This window comes from Cardiocondyla obscurior, linkage group LG05 (genome assembly GCF_019399895.1).
Source record: "Cardiocondyla obscurior isolate alpha-2009 linkage group LG05, Cobs3.1, whole genome shotgun sequence".
Classification (NCBI taxonomy): Eukaryota; Metazoa; Arthropoda; class Insecta; order Hymenoptera; family Formicidae; genus Cardiocondyla; species Cardiocondyla obscurior.
Window position 1 is genome coordinate 4,927,179 of NC_091868.1, and position 13,923 is coordinate 4,941,101.

General features: G+C 33.2%; 3 protein-coding genes and 1 long non-coding RNA gene across 6 annotated transcripts; all 4 read left to right on the forward strand.

Moving 5' to 3' along the window:
• Positions 1-3,926: 3,926 nt before the first annotated feature.
• Positions 3,927-5,161, forward strand: LOC139102649 (uncharacterized). Its single transcript, XR_011545739.1, has 4 exons — positions 3,927-4,116; positions 4,274-4,469; positions 4,627-4,823; positions 4,978-5,161. It is a non-coding gene; the product is annotated as an uncharacterized lncRNA (long non-coding RNA).
• Positions 5,162-5,515: 354 nt separating this feature from the next.
• Positions 5,516-7,885, forward strand: LOC139102507 (nucleoside diphosphate kinase homolog 7-like). Of its 2 annotated transcripts, XM_070656437.1 has the most exons (9): positions 5,517-5,804; positions 6,018-6,184; positions 6,293-6,451; positions 6,535-6,742; positions 6,813-6,933; positions 7,056-7,180; positions 7,271-7,384; positions 7,445-7,547; positions 7,618-7,885. In XM_070656437.1, exons 1-8 carry the CDS (start codon positions 5,688-5,690, stop codon positions 7,472-7,474), a joined length of 1,041 nt encoding a protein of 346 aa, XP_070512538.1. In that variant the 5' UTR covers positions 5,517-5,687; the 3' UTR covers positions 7,475-7,547; positions 7,618-7,885. The 2 variants fall into 2 exon arrangements, with proteins under 2 accessions (XP_070512537.1, XP_070512538.1); XM_070656436.1 differs by lacking the exons at positions 7,445-7,547; positions 7,618-7,885 and having other exon boundaries at positions 5,516-5,804; positions 7,271-7,436.
• A 259-nt stretch (positions 7,886-8,144) lies between these two features.
• Positions 8,145-9,543, forward strand: LOC139102813 (large ribosomal subunit protein uL30m-like; the record flags this gene model as incomplete). Its single annotated transcript, XM_070656955.1, has 3 exons — positions 8,145-8,308; positions 8,566-8,692; positions 8,769-9,543. Coding segments are annotated over 3 exons (588 nt in total), but the record flags the coding sequence as incomplete, so codon positions are not given.
• A 1,073-nt stretch (positions 9,544-10,616) lies between these two features.
• Positions 10,617-13,543, forward strand: Tif-ia (RNA polymerase I-specific transcription initiation factor RRN3 homolog Tif-IA). 2 transcript variants are annotated; one of them, XM_070656891.1, is made up of 8 exons: positions 10,617-10,915; positions 11,118-11,321; positions 11,535-11,754; positions 11,834-11,939; positions 12,020-12,172; positions 12,287-12,769; positions 12,845-13,023; positions 13,097-13,543. In XM_070656891.1, exons 2-8 carry the CDS (start codon positions 11,118-11,120, stop codon positions 13,411-13,413), a joined length of 1,662 nt encoding a protein of 553 aa, XP_070512992.1. In that variant the 5' UTR covers positions 10,617-10,915; the 3' UTR covers positions 13,414-13,543. The 2 variants fall into 2 exon arrangements, with proteins under 2 accessions (XP_070512992.1, XP_070512991.1); XM_070656890.1 differs by having other exon boundaries at positions 10,624-10,915; positions 11,831-11,939.
• The last annotated feature ends 380 nt before the right edge of the window (positions 13,544-13,923 follow it).

Genomic DNA, 13,923 nt, shown 5'->3' on the forward strand with positions numbered 1-13,923 from the left:
TGCAAAATTGAAATTAAGAATATTAACGTGTTTACTCTCATGTGTACCCGCATAATTTTTATAAATAATTATTTTAATATACCCGCAAGATTTATCTGTGACTCTGAATGCTTAAAACTTAAATCGCGTGAGAATAAACTTTCGCACGGCATTAGATCAGTCGCCAATTCTAGGAACGCATAGTTTCGCGATATCTAACAATAACATTCAGAGCTACAGGTTTCAATCGCACCGCTATCAACGCTAGGGGACCGAAACCCCCAAATTAATAAACAGTACATGTACGAAGAATTCCATACGATTTCTCCGCCGCTAGCCGCGTCATACCGAAAATCTAAGACGCAAAAGGCCCCCTTCCCTGTCGTCTAATGCAAGGGATGCTAGACCTATATAAGCGGGCCCGCGGCCCGAGCGAGCGTTCAGTCTTTTTCAAAAATCCAAGAACGTGTGTAATTGCGGAAGCTACCCGAGGGTCACTAAGCCGCTGTAACCTAATCACGCTGCGTCTGTCTGGACCAACCATCCGATTTGTAAAGGCGCCGTATCTTCTTTTTAATAAACTCAAAGTAAGTTGATTAAATTTTGAAATAATTCTTCCCATTTCTAAACTCGATCCTCTTAATATTAAGAAAATAGATGTGACTAATTATTGGTACATCTACAAGCCTTAGGGGCTTAAAGAGAACGATTAGAGCGTAAAAGTTAATATTGGCCGCTAAGTCGTTTTTCTCTTCCTCCTCTGTATTAAACCATACCTTTGTTTCCTAATAAATTATCAAACCGATTGCTCAAAAGTGCAGATTTGTTTTTCCGCTGCGAAGCTTGCATTACGACCTGAGGGTTGTCTGCAGTACTCGCCATCTCAAAATACAAATCCTCGCATTTTGCAAATCGGATCCCTCCCATTCCTCAATATTTGCTTAATAGTATAGATTTGTTGTTTCGCTGCGAAATGTGCACCACGACCTGAGGGTTGTCTGCAATTACTCGCCATCTTAATTAACAAATCTTAACTTTTCGCAAATCAAGCCTTTCTTATTTCAATCATTAATTGCTCAACAGTGCAGGTTCGATTTTCGCTGCGAACAGTGCATCACGACCAAAGAGTCGTCTGCAATACTCGCCATCTTAAATACGAATCCTGGCATTTCGCAATTAAATCTCCTTCTCCTTACAATCGTCTGTATCTCAATATACCACGATTCCACTTTTCCTTAAAATCGTCTGCAAGCATGTGCATAATCGAAACGCAGATGCACAATTGCATTACGATCTAAAGGATTGTCTGCAAATACGTGCAACTCCACCTCGATCTGCACACTTCTGCATTACAATTTCCCTTCTCTCTAATTGTCTGCGAGTAATGTGCTTAATTAGTATTTTAACGCATAGCCGCACCACGATCTGAACGGTCGTCTGCGATTCATGCAATTCAAAGACAATAGGCATACCTTCCGCATCACAATTCTCCTTTCTTATCCCATAAAATCATTTGCTTAATAGTGCAAGCTCGATGAAAATCGTCTGCATTTACGCATTATGATTCTAGATGGTATGGAGGAAAAAATATAGAGGCGGAAAGAAAAGGCGCGAAAGGGCGGAGATTTATCGGCGTTTGAGGGAGCTCATCGCCGCAGAGAAGGAGGCCGCCAACCATCCTTCAAGCTCTCCCCCTCCCAGCTCGTTCGGGGCACCCGAGAAGACCGCCCCGAAAGACCCGCAGCCTGGGCCATCGAAGCCCAGAGGCCCTAGAATTCTTACCATTCAAAAGGGCCATTTTATTACTGTCCACCGCCCTCCCCGAATAATCGAAACCATCGACCTTACTACTTCCGACACTGAAGTGGAAGTCCTGGGCGAAAATCCTCCCAAAACAATAGACCGATTATTTAATAAGATAATTAGCAATTGTACACCTAAGGAGAATAAAAACTAAGATAAAAAGATCTACTCTTGTAACTTCCTACGATAAGGCAGAAACGGCTCTTGCCATCCCGGGGTATAATCGGTGCATGCAGATTGCCCCTTAAACTAAAGAAGAGCAACTCCAACCTAGACCCTAGGGCACCTAGAGTGGAGAATTAAAATATCGACGCTCTGGTCCTTTTCACTATTTCCCTAGAAATCCCTAAATCTATAAGCCAAGACGTCACACGGTAACGTGTGAGGTGGCGTCATCCGACGTGTAGCGTCGGAGGGATCCGCCACATATTTATAATTTTTTATACTAAATCAAATTTTGCAAGTTAATTTACAACAATTTAATGCTATTTATTATGTATATTTACAATATTTTATTAATCGAGTCGTTTCATGAATGTCAGTACTAATGCTGTGTTCCTATTGGTTGAAATAAATTGAGTGATATTTTACACTTGTTTTTTGCGTCATTTATAAGTTTTTATACTGAATTGTATTTTACACGTTAATTTACAACAATTTAATGTTATTTATTAAGTATTTTTACAATATTTTATTAATCAAATCGTTTCATGAATGTCAGTACTAATGCTGTGTTCCTATTGGTTGAAATTATTCGAGTGACATTTTACATTTGTTTTTTGCGTTATTTATAAGTTTTTATACTTAATCGTATTTTGCTCGTTAATTTACAACAATTTAATGTTATTTATTAAGTATTTTTACAATATTTTATTAATCAAGTCGTTTCATAAATGTCAGTACTAATGCTGTGTTCCTATTGGTTGAAATTATTCGAGTGACATTTTACATTTGTTTTTTGCGTTATTTATAAGTTTTTATACTTAATCGTATTTTGCTCGTTAATTTACAACAATTTAATGTTATTTATTAAGTATTTTTACAATATTTTATTAATCAAGTCGTTTCATAAATGTCAGTACTAATGCTGTGTTCCTATTGGTTGAAATTATTCGAGTGACATTTTACATTTGTTTTTTGCGTTATTTATAAGTTTTTATACTTAATCGTATTTTGCTCGTTAATTTACAACAATTTAATGTTATTTATTAAGTATTTTTACATTATTTTATTAATCGAGTCGTTTCATGAATGCCAGTATTAATGCTGTGTCTCCATTGGTGAATATTTTACGCAAAATATTTTATGCTTATTTTATTCGTTTGTGGGAGATCAACTGTTTCCTCGAGTGTCCGGTTGGATTTTTAACAAATTTAAACCGTCTTTTAATTCCCACAAAGTGCCAAGACTGTGCATCAACGGAAACTAATTTTTATAAAAGTTTTAAAAGTGACAGGTATGTGTTATTGATTAAAGTTTAAAGTCAGAAAAACAAATATTTCTATTTGTTTTACAGGCTTTAAACTTTATAGGCAAAAGATACGTGACGGCAGCTAACCAACGAGACCATCCGGAGTTCCGGGGAAGCCGCAGAAGTCTCTCTGACCATTCCTGGTGCAAGAGAAAAATCCTCGACTTACCCAGTACTCCAGATAGCACTGACACTTTGCAGAGTGAATTCAGGTATGTCATGCATTAGAATTTAATTAGAATACTCTCCTCCATTGTGAGGGACCGATTTTAGATTGCCCGAGAGCCTCAGTTAATTAAAAAGTGAGAAAATAGTCAAAATATAACTTTAACCTCAAAGTGTCACTTATGAGATTTTTAGTTTTAATTTAAAAATACTTCTGCTTTATTTACAGGTTTGGCGCTTTGGGGACGAAAGGATCGCGACGAAAACTAACCAAGGAAACCGTTCGGAGACCCGGGGAAGCTGCAGAAGTCCCTCTGACCATTCCTGGTGCAAGAGAAAAATCCTCGACTTACCCAGTACTCCAGATAGCACTAACACTTTGCAGAGTGAGTTCAGGCTTCTAAGTTAAATTTTAGACTAAAATTCGGTTTATTTAAGTGTAGTAGAGTGTTCTAAATACAATTGAATTATTCTGTTAACTGTAAATATTTTTTTATTTCAGATTCTTGGTGAGTGGTGTTCTGCGAGGGTCACAGATGTTTCACTGCACTTCTACAGCTTGTGAAAATAGTTCTGCGTTCTCCTCGAGTGTCCCGTTGGATTTTTTATCAAATTTAAACTTTCCTTTTGCTGCCCAAAGAGGTACAAGGCTCTACATCAACGGGAACTATTTTTTATAAGAGTTTGAAAAGTGACAGGTACGTGTTATAGGTTAAAAGTAGAGTGACTCTTGAATAAATTATTTTCAGCCATTCAAGTTCAATTTTTAACTTAAATTCTGTTTTATTCAATGTATTAGAGTGTTTTAATTACAATTTAATATTTCTCTTAACTGTAAATAAATTTATATTTCAGTTTGCTGGTGACTGGAGAGTTGTGAGGGTCAGAAAAGTTTTCCTGTGCTTCTACACATTGTCAAGAAAGTTCTGCTGCTTCCGCGGCGGTCCCGTTGGATTTTTTATCAATTTTGAAGCTCCTTCTTGCTGCCCAGAAAGTGCCAAGCCTGTACAACGACGTGAACTATTTTTATTAAGGGTTTGAAAAGTGACAGGTACGTGTTATAGGTTAAAATTAGAGTGACTTTTAAATAAATTATTTTCAGGCATTCAAGTGTAATTTTTGATTTAAATTTGGTTTTGTTAAGTGTAGTAGAGTTTTATAAATACAATTTAATATTTCTTTTAACTGTAAATAAATTTATTTTTCAGTTTTATGGTGATTTGAGTGCTGCGAGGGTCTCAGAAGTTTCACTGTGCTTCTACAGCTTGAGAAAAGATTTCTGCTGATTCCTGAAGGGTCCCGTTGGATTTTTTATATAATTTGAAACTTCTTCTTGCTCCACAAACAGTACCAAGTTTGTACATCGTCGGGAATTATTTTTTATAAAACTTTTAAAAAGTGACAGGTATGTGTTGTAGGTTAAAAATTCAAATATTGTTAAATAAACTATTTTCAGGTTTTTATGATAAATTTCTGATTTAAATTTGGTTTATTTATGTGTAGTAGAGTGCTCACATTACATTTTAATAAGTTTTTTAACTCTAAAATATATATTTTAGTTATTTTGTGATTGGAGTATCTGGAATGCCGCAGAATTTTTACTGTGATCTATACTTGGTGAGGGGGATTTCTGCTGCTTTCTCAAGAGTCTTGTTGGCATTCCATTACAGTTTCTTTATTCTACTTTTGTCCCACAAAGTTTGAAGCTTGTAAGTTTACGGAAAATATTAATAATTTAACTTGTAAGTGACATGTATGTTTTATAAATTAAAATAAAAATTTCTTAAAGTTAATGATTTTGAATGGTCTAAGTTAATTTTTAGACTTTAATTCGATTTTATTAAAGCTAGTAGAGTGCCCACCTTTTATTTAAATAATTATTTTAATTTTAAAATACATCGATAGAGGTTAGAAAGATCGATGTATTTGCGGCGACGTTAGCGCCGGGAGCATTTGGTAGACGGATATTTCCGAAACTACCAAAATCGATGCTGATATATATATATGTCATCATCGATTTTGGTAGTTTTGATAAACTCCGCTTACCAAACACTCCTGGCGCTTCCGTCGCAAATACATGGATCTTTCTAATCTCTCTCGATTTATTAGGTATCGGAATTAATACTGCCGTGACGTCTCAACTTTTAGATTGTGATATTTTCTTGAGGAAATGTTGGAAAGATCCGAAAATCGACAATTTCTACGTGATAGATTTTTGACATTTTTCACAAATTAGTTATTGGTAAAATATACAGAACAAGAGAAAGAGATGTCTACAGATTGCAGTAATAGATATGCATTTGAAGCTGAGTGGTATGACAAGATTGCTTGTATGTTGAAGAAGTTTTATGTGTATTATTATCCATTTGATAATACTGTCGAATTGGTATGTTCAAGTTAAAGCAAATTAGCACTAACAAGTTAATTCAGAGTCACACAATTCAAGGCCTTAACATTTTTTTTTTAATAATGAAAAATTCAAAGTTTTAGAGTTAAGAAATTATATGGATGTAGCTTTAATTTAAATGAGCAAATTATCTTTAAAATAACTTTCATATACATATTATGTATGATTAAAATTATATGTACTATGTTTCAGTTTGACTTAAAAACAAAGAAAACTTTTTTGAGAAGAACAACATGTGAAGGCATTATGGCTAAAGACTTTTATGTTGGTGGTGTAATAACAATATTTTCAAGATGCATTAAAATTACAGGTTATGCAGATGCTTACACCAAAACCAAATTAGAAATGCAATTACAAAAGTAAACAAATTACTTTATATTATAATTATATTTATATTTACTTATATTTATAATCACTTCTTTGATATTAAAATTTTTTAATTAATTAATGTTATTTTATTGTTACAGAGTTTTTGTACTTTTGAAACCAGGGGTTATTGACTACATGGGTGAAATATTGAAAGATATTACAAATTATGATTTTCGTATTACAAATATAAAAATGACAATGCTAACTGTAAATAATATTGAAGAGTGTGGTTTTGCAAAAGATGTTATTGACAAGGAGTAAGTTAATTTTTTTAACTTTAAACATTTTTTTTTTTTTTAATTAAATTTTTAATATTGTAGCTATAAAAGTTTATTTCTAGGTTTGTTATAAATTATTTTATATCTGGCCCTGTTGTTGCTTTAGAATTACTAGGTGGAAATGGTATAGTGAGATGGCAAGAACTGGCAGGCTCAGAAGACATTAAAAAAGCATGTTTAACAACAGCATCTTCATTAAGAACTCTCTATGAAAAAGATGAGATTTATAATGCTGTTTATGGATCCAAAGACCCTGAAACAGCAATAAAAGTACATATTTTAATAGTAGTTAATCAAAGGGCATTTATTATGTCATAATAATCCTATTCATTGTTTTCAGGAATCACAATATTTCTTTCGTAACTCGAAAAGTAAAAGTAAAAATTTAAGAAACACCGCAACTCTGCAAAACTGCACCTGTTGTATCGTCAAGCCACATGCTGTACAAGAAAAACTTGTTGGTAAATTAATACAAATTATATTTAAAGTTCTAACGTATACTTTGTAAAATAATAATTACTGAAGAGTGACCTCTAAACTTTATATTACATATTTCTTTTTGGTAATTTCATATTTATTTCAGGCGCTATTATCAACGACATTCAGAAGGCAGGGTTTGCGATTACCGCTGTGCAGCAATTTTATATTAATCCAATTAATTGCGAAGAATTTTTGGAAATATATAAAGGTGTTCTTGCTGAATATACTGTAAGTCCCATTTGTTTTTGTATATATATTATTTTGTAAATAATTATTTCCGAGCTAAAAATAAGTTTTTATAAATACTTGCTGCTGCAGGCAATGGTAACAGAATTACAATCTGGCCCATGCATTGTTATGGAAGTGACCCACAAAGACGAGAACCTTAATATTGTTGCTAATTTCCGAGATTTATGTGGCCCAATGGATCCGGTAAGTGTGAACAATTTTAATTGCTTTGTCTCGCGTTACTGACATGCTCATTTGATACAGGAAATTTCGCGACAAGTCAGATACGCTTAGAGCAAAGTATGGGAAAACGAAAGTGCAAAATGCTGTGCATTGTTCTGATTTGACGGAAGACGGCATACTGGAGGTAATTAAAACCTTAGTTACATCTGCGATCTGCTTCTCCTACATAATTAATTGGTGTTACATCTTTACAGGTGGAATATTTTTTCAAAATACTCGATGGACGTTGAACGATTAAATTTATATCGTATAAAAAGTAAATAACTAGGTTAAATGTTTAATAAATTTAAAGTTTTAAAATATTTCTATTTATTAATAAAAAAATAATAAATGGGATTTTTTTTTATTAAATAATATTAATTAAAATATGTTTTCACATAGTTCAACAATCACCTTTTGGATAAAAATTAACGTTTATATATGTTCAATAAATAAAGTAAATAAATTTTTTATTGAAAGAGAGTTCAGTATCTTAATTAATAAACGTATTAAATTTAAAGATTTATTTCACGAGCTTTATATTTACGAGAAATTTTACAACATTATACAACGAAACGATTAATTATCCGCCGATTCACAACGCTGCAAATTGTTTGTATAATTAAAATCAGTTTTGGTCAACGTGTTTGACCATTCACCAACAAACTTCGTCGCCGGAATCCACTGCCGATTGCTGTAGCTCTATCTCGAAGAAAACGCAGAATCTACCGTGGCTTAATAACGGCACAATGATGCGTTATATAAAGGCTTTCCCTTGAATGTGTTTTTCCTACGGAGAGTAAAATACATTTGTCATTCTTCTTTTACTAAAAGAGATATTAAATGGAATGCTGAAAATAAAAATTTGAAAGGAGTAAGATATGAAGGAGTTACATATTATCCAAGGTATACGTGATCGTATTATATTATGTTTTCATCCTTTCAAAGACTTTTCATAATTTCAGACTGTTCATAAATTATACAAAAAAAAAAAAAAATAGCAATATATTTGCAATAAAAAAATTACTATGATTGATGTTGAGCTATAATTTTTTTTTTTTTACAAGACAAACTTACATTTTTTAATGTTGAAAGGATTAAAACAACTTGTGATTAGTAAGGTTGCAATTGCTATTTTTAAATATTTAATAATGTATTTGTAGACATCCAGATCATGTTGATCCATCATTCAAACCAAGCAAATTGTTATTAGTAACAAGGGTGAAGCCTTTTGCAGGTAATTCTTGGTGGGAAAAAAAGACGCTCGAAAATTTAGGTTTTATAAATAAGGTAACCAAAGTGATAGATGTAAAGTGTAAAAAATAATTTTTGATAAATTCTTTATTTGTTTAATCTCGCCTTACAGAACCATTCAAATACTCCAGTGATTGTAAAAAACATACCAGAGATATGTGCCATGCTCTGGACAGTGAAGCATTTGGTAAAAATCGTTCCCATAAAGTTACCTGATAAATTGCCAAACCCAGACGATTTAAATAATACGTATTTACACGAGAATGGTACATTGTATGTTATACCGCGAGTAGATCCTGCTCGCGTAGATGCTATAGAAAAGTTCATGAATGATTCAAAAAAGCTGAATCGCAATCTCATACAAGATAAACTAAGAAAACAATGGTTAACTGGAGGTATTTTGTCATAAGTACTAAAATTCTGATAAAAAAATTACTAATAAAATAATCAATATAAATTTATTATTGAAAAAATAACACCTTGATAATTTTCGGTTAAAATTCCTTTCTTGAGAAAAAACTTTCATAGTAATCTGTATATAATAAAAAATAAAATAAAATAAAAATAGTATTATGTATGTATAAAAAATATAAAAATAATATTCGTAAAAGAAACGGTAAGTTTTCGCTACAAGAGACGAAGGAAACGATTGAACAAATAATATAATTTTATTTATACTTTGCATATGTGGTCAATTGACCAGTTTACAACCTACGAACAATAATGTTAAAATTTTACTGTTTTATGTCATTTTTAATCTGATTAAAGTGTCCCACATTCCCAGGTTGTATACAATTTTTTGATTGACTTTATTCTGAACTTTATTTTAAAACCTAACTTGTAAAGTATTTTTAATGTTGAAAATTAATGATAAATTAAATGGCAATTAATATCTGCACCACATCTTTATTAAAACACATATGTTACATATATGTTACATATATTACTTTATTAAAACACATATGTTACGCGAGAAATCTCGCGTCCTTTACGTTCTTTCGTCGCGATTACTTTTGAGCGGTCTTTGTAAGAGCTCGAACTTGCTCCTTGCATGTCGCATACATGTCTTATTAATAATTTTTTTTTCATTAAAGCTATTAATGTATCCTCTTTTTCTTCTTTCGCCGCTGCCGTCGATGCTGGTAAAGTTTGCTGCTGCTGCTGGCTTTGAAACGAGGAGGCGCTGACTTTCACGAAAGCATCGATAAACTGATGTTTTGTATGAACCTGCAGATGCTCCTGCAGGCTGATACCCTCGTGTAAGTGCAGGGTGCATACGGGACAGGCTACCCCCACGGACATTCCCGCACTGTTGGGCTCCATCATTATTTACGTAGGCCGTCGGGCCGTTCAACTGGTGACCTACGGGAAGAACGTTAAACACGTATGACCAGACAATGCAACAAATGGATTTTATCGTACCTATACACAGGCGAGTACGTTTCTCGCTCTCTCTCACTTGAGAACCACGCTTCTCTCTTCTTTTGTTTTTCCAAATTTTTGTGCTTCTATCAGTGTCTGATGTGGCACAAGCTTCTCTCTTCGTTGTTATTTGTTGTCGTTGAAACGGAACAATTGCTTCGTCGCCGGGTCGTCGCAGCCGTCTTACGTCGAACGGGAACAACAAGAGACACCTTGAGTCAAATTTATCCGCAATCCCTATGTTAGTAGCGCGCTTTTTTAAATTGCTGCGACGGTAGCGCTGGGAGCATTTGGTAGACGGATATTTCCAGAACTACCAAAATCGATGCTGATATATATATGTCATCCTCGATTTTGGTAGTTCCGAAAAATTCCGTTTACTAAATGCTTTCGGCGCTACCGTCGCCGCAAATTCATCGATCTTTCTAACCTCTTTCGATCTATTTGGGCTATAGTATAGCTCTAATGTATAGACGTAAGAGTGACAAGGAAGCTGCGCGTGAGTGAGCGCGACAGACGACGGTGCCATTTCTAGTCATTCGCCTCTCGGTCCCCACTCGGTGGTTAAACTTGGCGGCGAGCCAGGGGAAATAGGCCGGGAGTGCCTACACACGGTCAGCTTTCACTCTATCTGATCCTCTTTGTCTATGGCCACATCCGTCTACTCTCTCGAGGGCCTCTCGGCGGCACATGTGGCTGCATGTGGCTGTGATCGTATGGTGATCGAGGTTCCGGACGTTACACGTGCAATAAAATACGTATCGAAAAGAAAAACGTACGTTTGGCAATTGCCGATAAGGGTGTACACCGTATAGATTAAAAGTAATACTCGTCAAAGTAAGTGTCCTAATTCAGTTCGCCTTTACGCACATGTAACCTTTCGTCTCGTCGCTCTATCTGCCATTTCGTGATACTACGTTACATTTTATTTATTCTGTCTGAAAACTTCCTTGCCGTTTACATTTAAAGTATCGTATTGCGAGATAAACTCGCTGTTAATCATTCTCGAGAAAATTAAAAAAATGTTTCTATTTGACAGATGTCCGTGGTATCTTCGAGAGTCAGCAGCGTGTCGTCTATACTGAAAGCTGGCGGAGTTAGAGCACAGTTCGTTAAACAGCCCAACAAAGTATATTTCAAGCTTCCAAAAGATATTAAAAATATATTATATAATCTTGCAAAAGGTGATGGGATTAAAGAATATGAAAAGCTTATACATTCATTGAAAGAAGGTGCTGTAAAGGTAACAATAAAATTTTTTTTTTTTTTGAGTGAGCTATTGACGCGTAATCTTTGATTTGTTTAATTTCTAGCTTGTGAAATAACTTGTACTACCTAATTTTTAACTCGTAATTAATATAATTCTTGATTGTGACATTGTGAAATTGAGTGATAGTATTAATTATTTGCACATTATGATGTAAGGTGCATTAAAATGTTCTTTTAATTTTTGCAGGATAGCGATTTAACAGAATTTTTAACAGAAACAAGGCAATGTATATCCTTGTTAGATATTAGATTTGAATTATTTGTTCAAGCACTTCTTCATATTGAATGGACAAATAGATCACCAGAAGTAGTTTCAACTTATAAATCTGTTTTGCAAGATTTAGTGTGTATGCAAACTCTTTATATAAATGTTGTAATAAAACGTCTAGTTGAACTGTTTAAACCAGGTAAACATTATATTAAAATGTAACATTTTAAATATTTTATTAGAACTAACAGACTTATTATATTATTTATTTTTAGTAGAAGATAATAATGCTGAACATGAAGCTGGACAGATCAAACAAGAAGACCTTGAAAGGCTAAATCACATACATGACATATTGCACAAAATTTTAGAAGTAGTCCCAATGTAAGATATAGAAATATAATTGCATAAATTAATTTCTTTTTAGTATTATATCTTATTATATATATATTATTCATCATTAGGTCAGACAAAGTCATATTACAGGCTCTTGTATCACAATTTCCATATATTATACATGGAACTTATACACATGAAGTTTATATGTTTGCATTATTACAAATTGTAAATTATGCACCTCAACTGAGATCCAATATTCTAATCTTTATTATTAATAGGTAAGTCTTTTAGCAAAATAAAAAAAAAAGACTTAATTATGTTAATATAAAATTAAAATATTTTACTTTATTAAGAAAAGAAGAAATAATAAATAATTTATTAATTTGTTTTAGGTTAATGATATTAGATGTCAATATACCGCGAGAAGAAGCAGATAGTGACGAGGAAGACGATATAATTGACGATTGTATTAATGGAACAACTGATAATGATGATGAGACCAAAATGAATGATGACACAGACAAAAGAAAAACTGTTCATCCAACTGAACGTACACTAGATTCGTGTATGGAATTACTCATTAAATACATGCACGAGTTTTGTTTCGCAAATGGCGTTCTTCAGATAGAGAATCTGAAAGCATTATATTTTGAAATTCTTCGCGCATTTGAAACCGTAATATTACCTACGCACGCCAGTCAATGCGTGCAATATATCATATTCTACATTTGCAGTTTAAGACCTATAATCGCGGAAACGTTCACAAATTGGTTGTGGCATAAAGTAACCGATCCTAATGTCGCGCCGGTTCTTCGGCAAACAGCTGTTTGCTATATTTCTAGTTTGCACGCCACTGGTTCGTTTATCCCTCCCAGGTAATTAGCATTAGCTTTGATAATTTTATGTGGCTTAAAAAATAATGTATCTAATATTATAACATGCTCTTTCAGATTAGTGAAAATGACAATGTCCAACTTGACGCTATGGATACATAAATATATCACTTTGCAAGAAGATTCGGTATATACTGACGGTGACACAAAACCACACGCTGTATTTTACTCCGTTTGCCAGGCATTCTTTCACTTATTCGTCGCAAGGTACAAGCATTTTATCGAGTCAAAACATGGTAAGTCCATATTTAACATAATAGTTACTGATTTAATAATGACAGTTTGAAATAAATTTTTTTTCTTTTTCAGGTATATTATTTCTTCAAAATCTCGATATATCGAAAATTGTTACTTGTAAATTAAATCCTTTAAAGATGTGCGACACTAAAATAATTCATGATTTTGCCGATATTACGAGCACGTATCAACTGGCTTATTGCTTCGCCATAATCGAGAACAACGAGCGCAATGGATTACCCATTTTCGGAGTGAAAACTCACTTACCTGTTTTGGTTCCTAATTTTTTCCCGTTCGAGTCTTACACGTTAGAACGCAGCGGACAAAGGATAATTCCGTTATTTCGCAATAGCGTAACGAGTCTCGATAATCAATCTGAAAGAATGTAAATAAAAAATCATATAATTTATACATATGTATTATAATACTGCATAATCAATATAAAAAAAAAATAGTTTTACTTTTTTTTATTGTGAACAATAATTGGAACAAAACAAATTTTATATACCCGAAAGTGAATTATTTTGTGTAATGTTTATAGCGTAGTGAACTGTTACTTCTTTTCTAATGACAAAGGCGAAATTTAATTGTGCTTAGCACTAGAATCTTTGAATGCGTGAGAAAAATAAAAAATTGTAAATTAAATTAATTATTTAGCGTTATTTTAATTAATTTAATTTTACTATTCAGTGATATTCACTATTCACTATCTTGATGCAGAATGCATCAAAAATTTTTACCCACACCGGTTGTATTTAAAGAAAATATTATAAGTATGTACAACCGACAGTCCGCAGTCTGTTTAAGTGGGACGGGAAATTTTTGATGCATTGCGTATTAAAAATTTACATTACATTATTTCTTTTTTATATAGGATAAGTCTGATTTATTATTTAGAT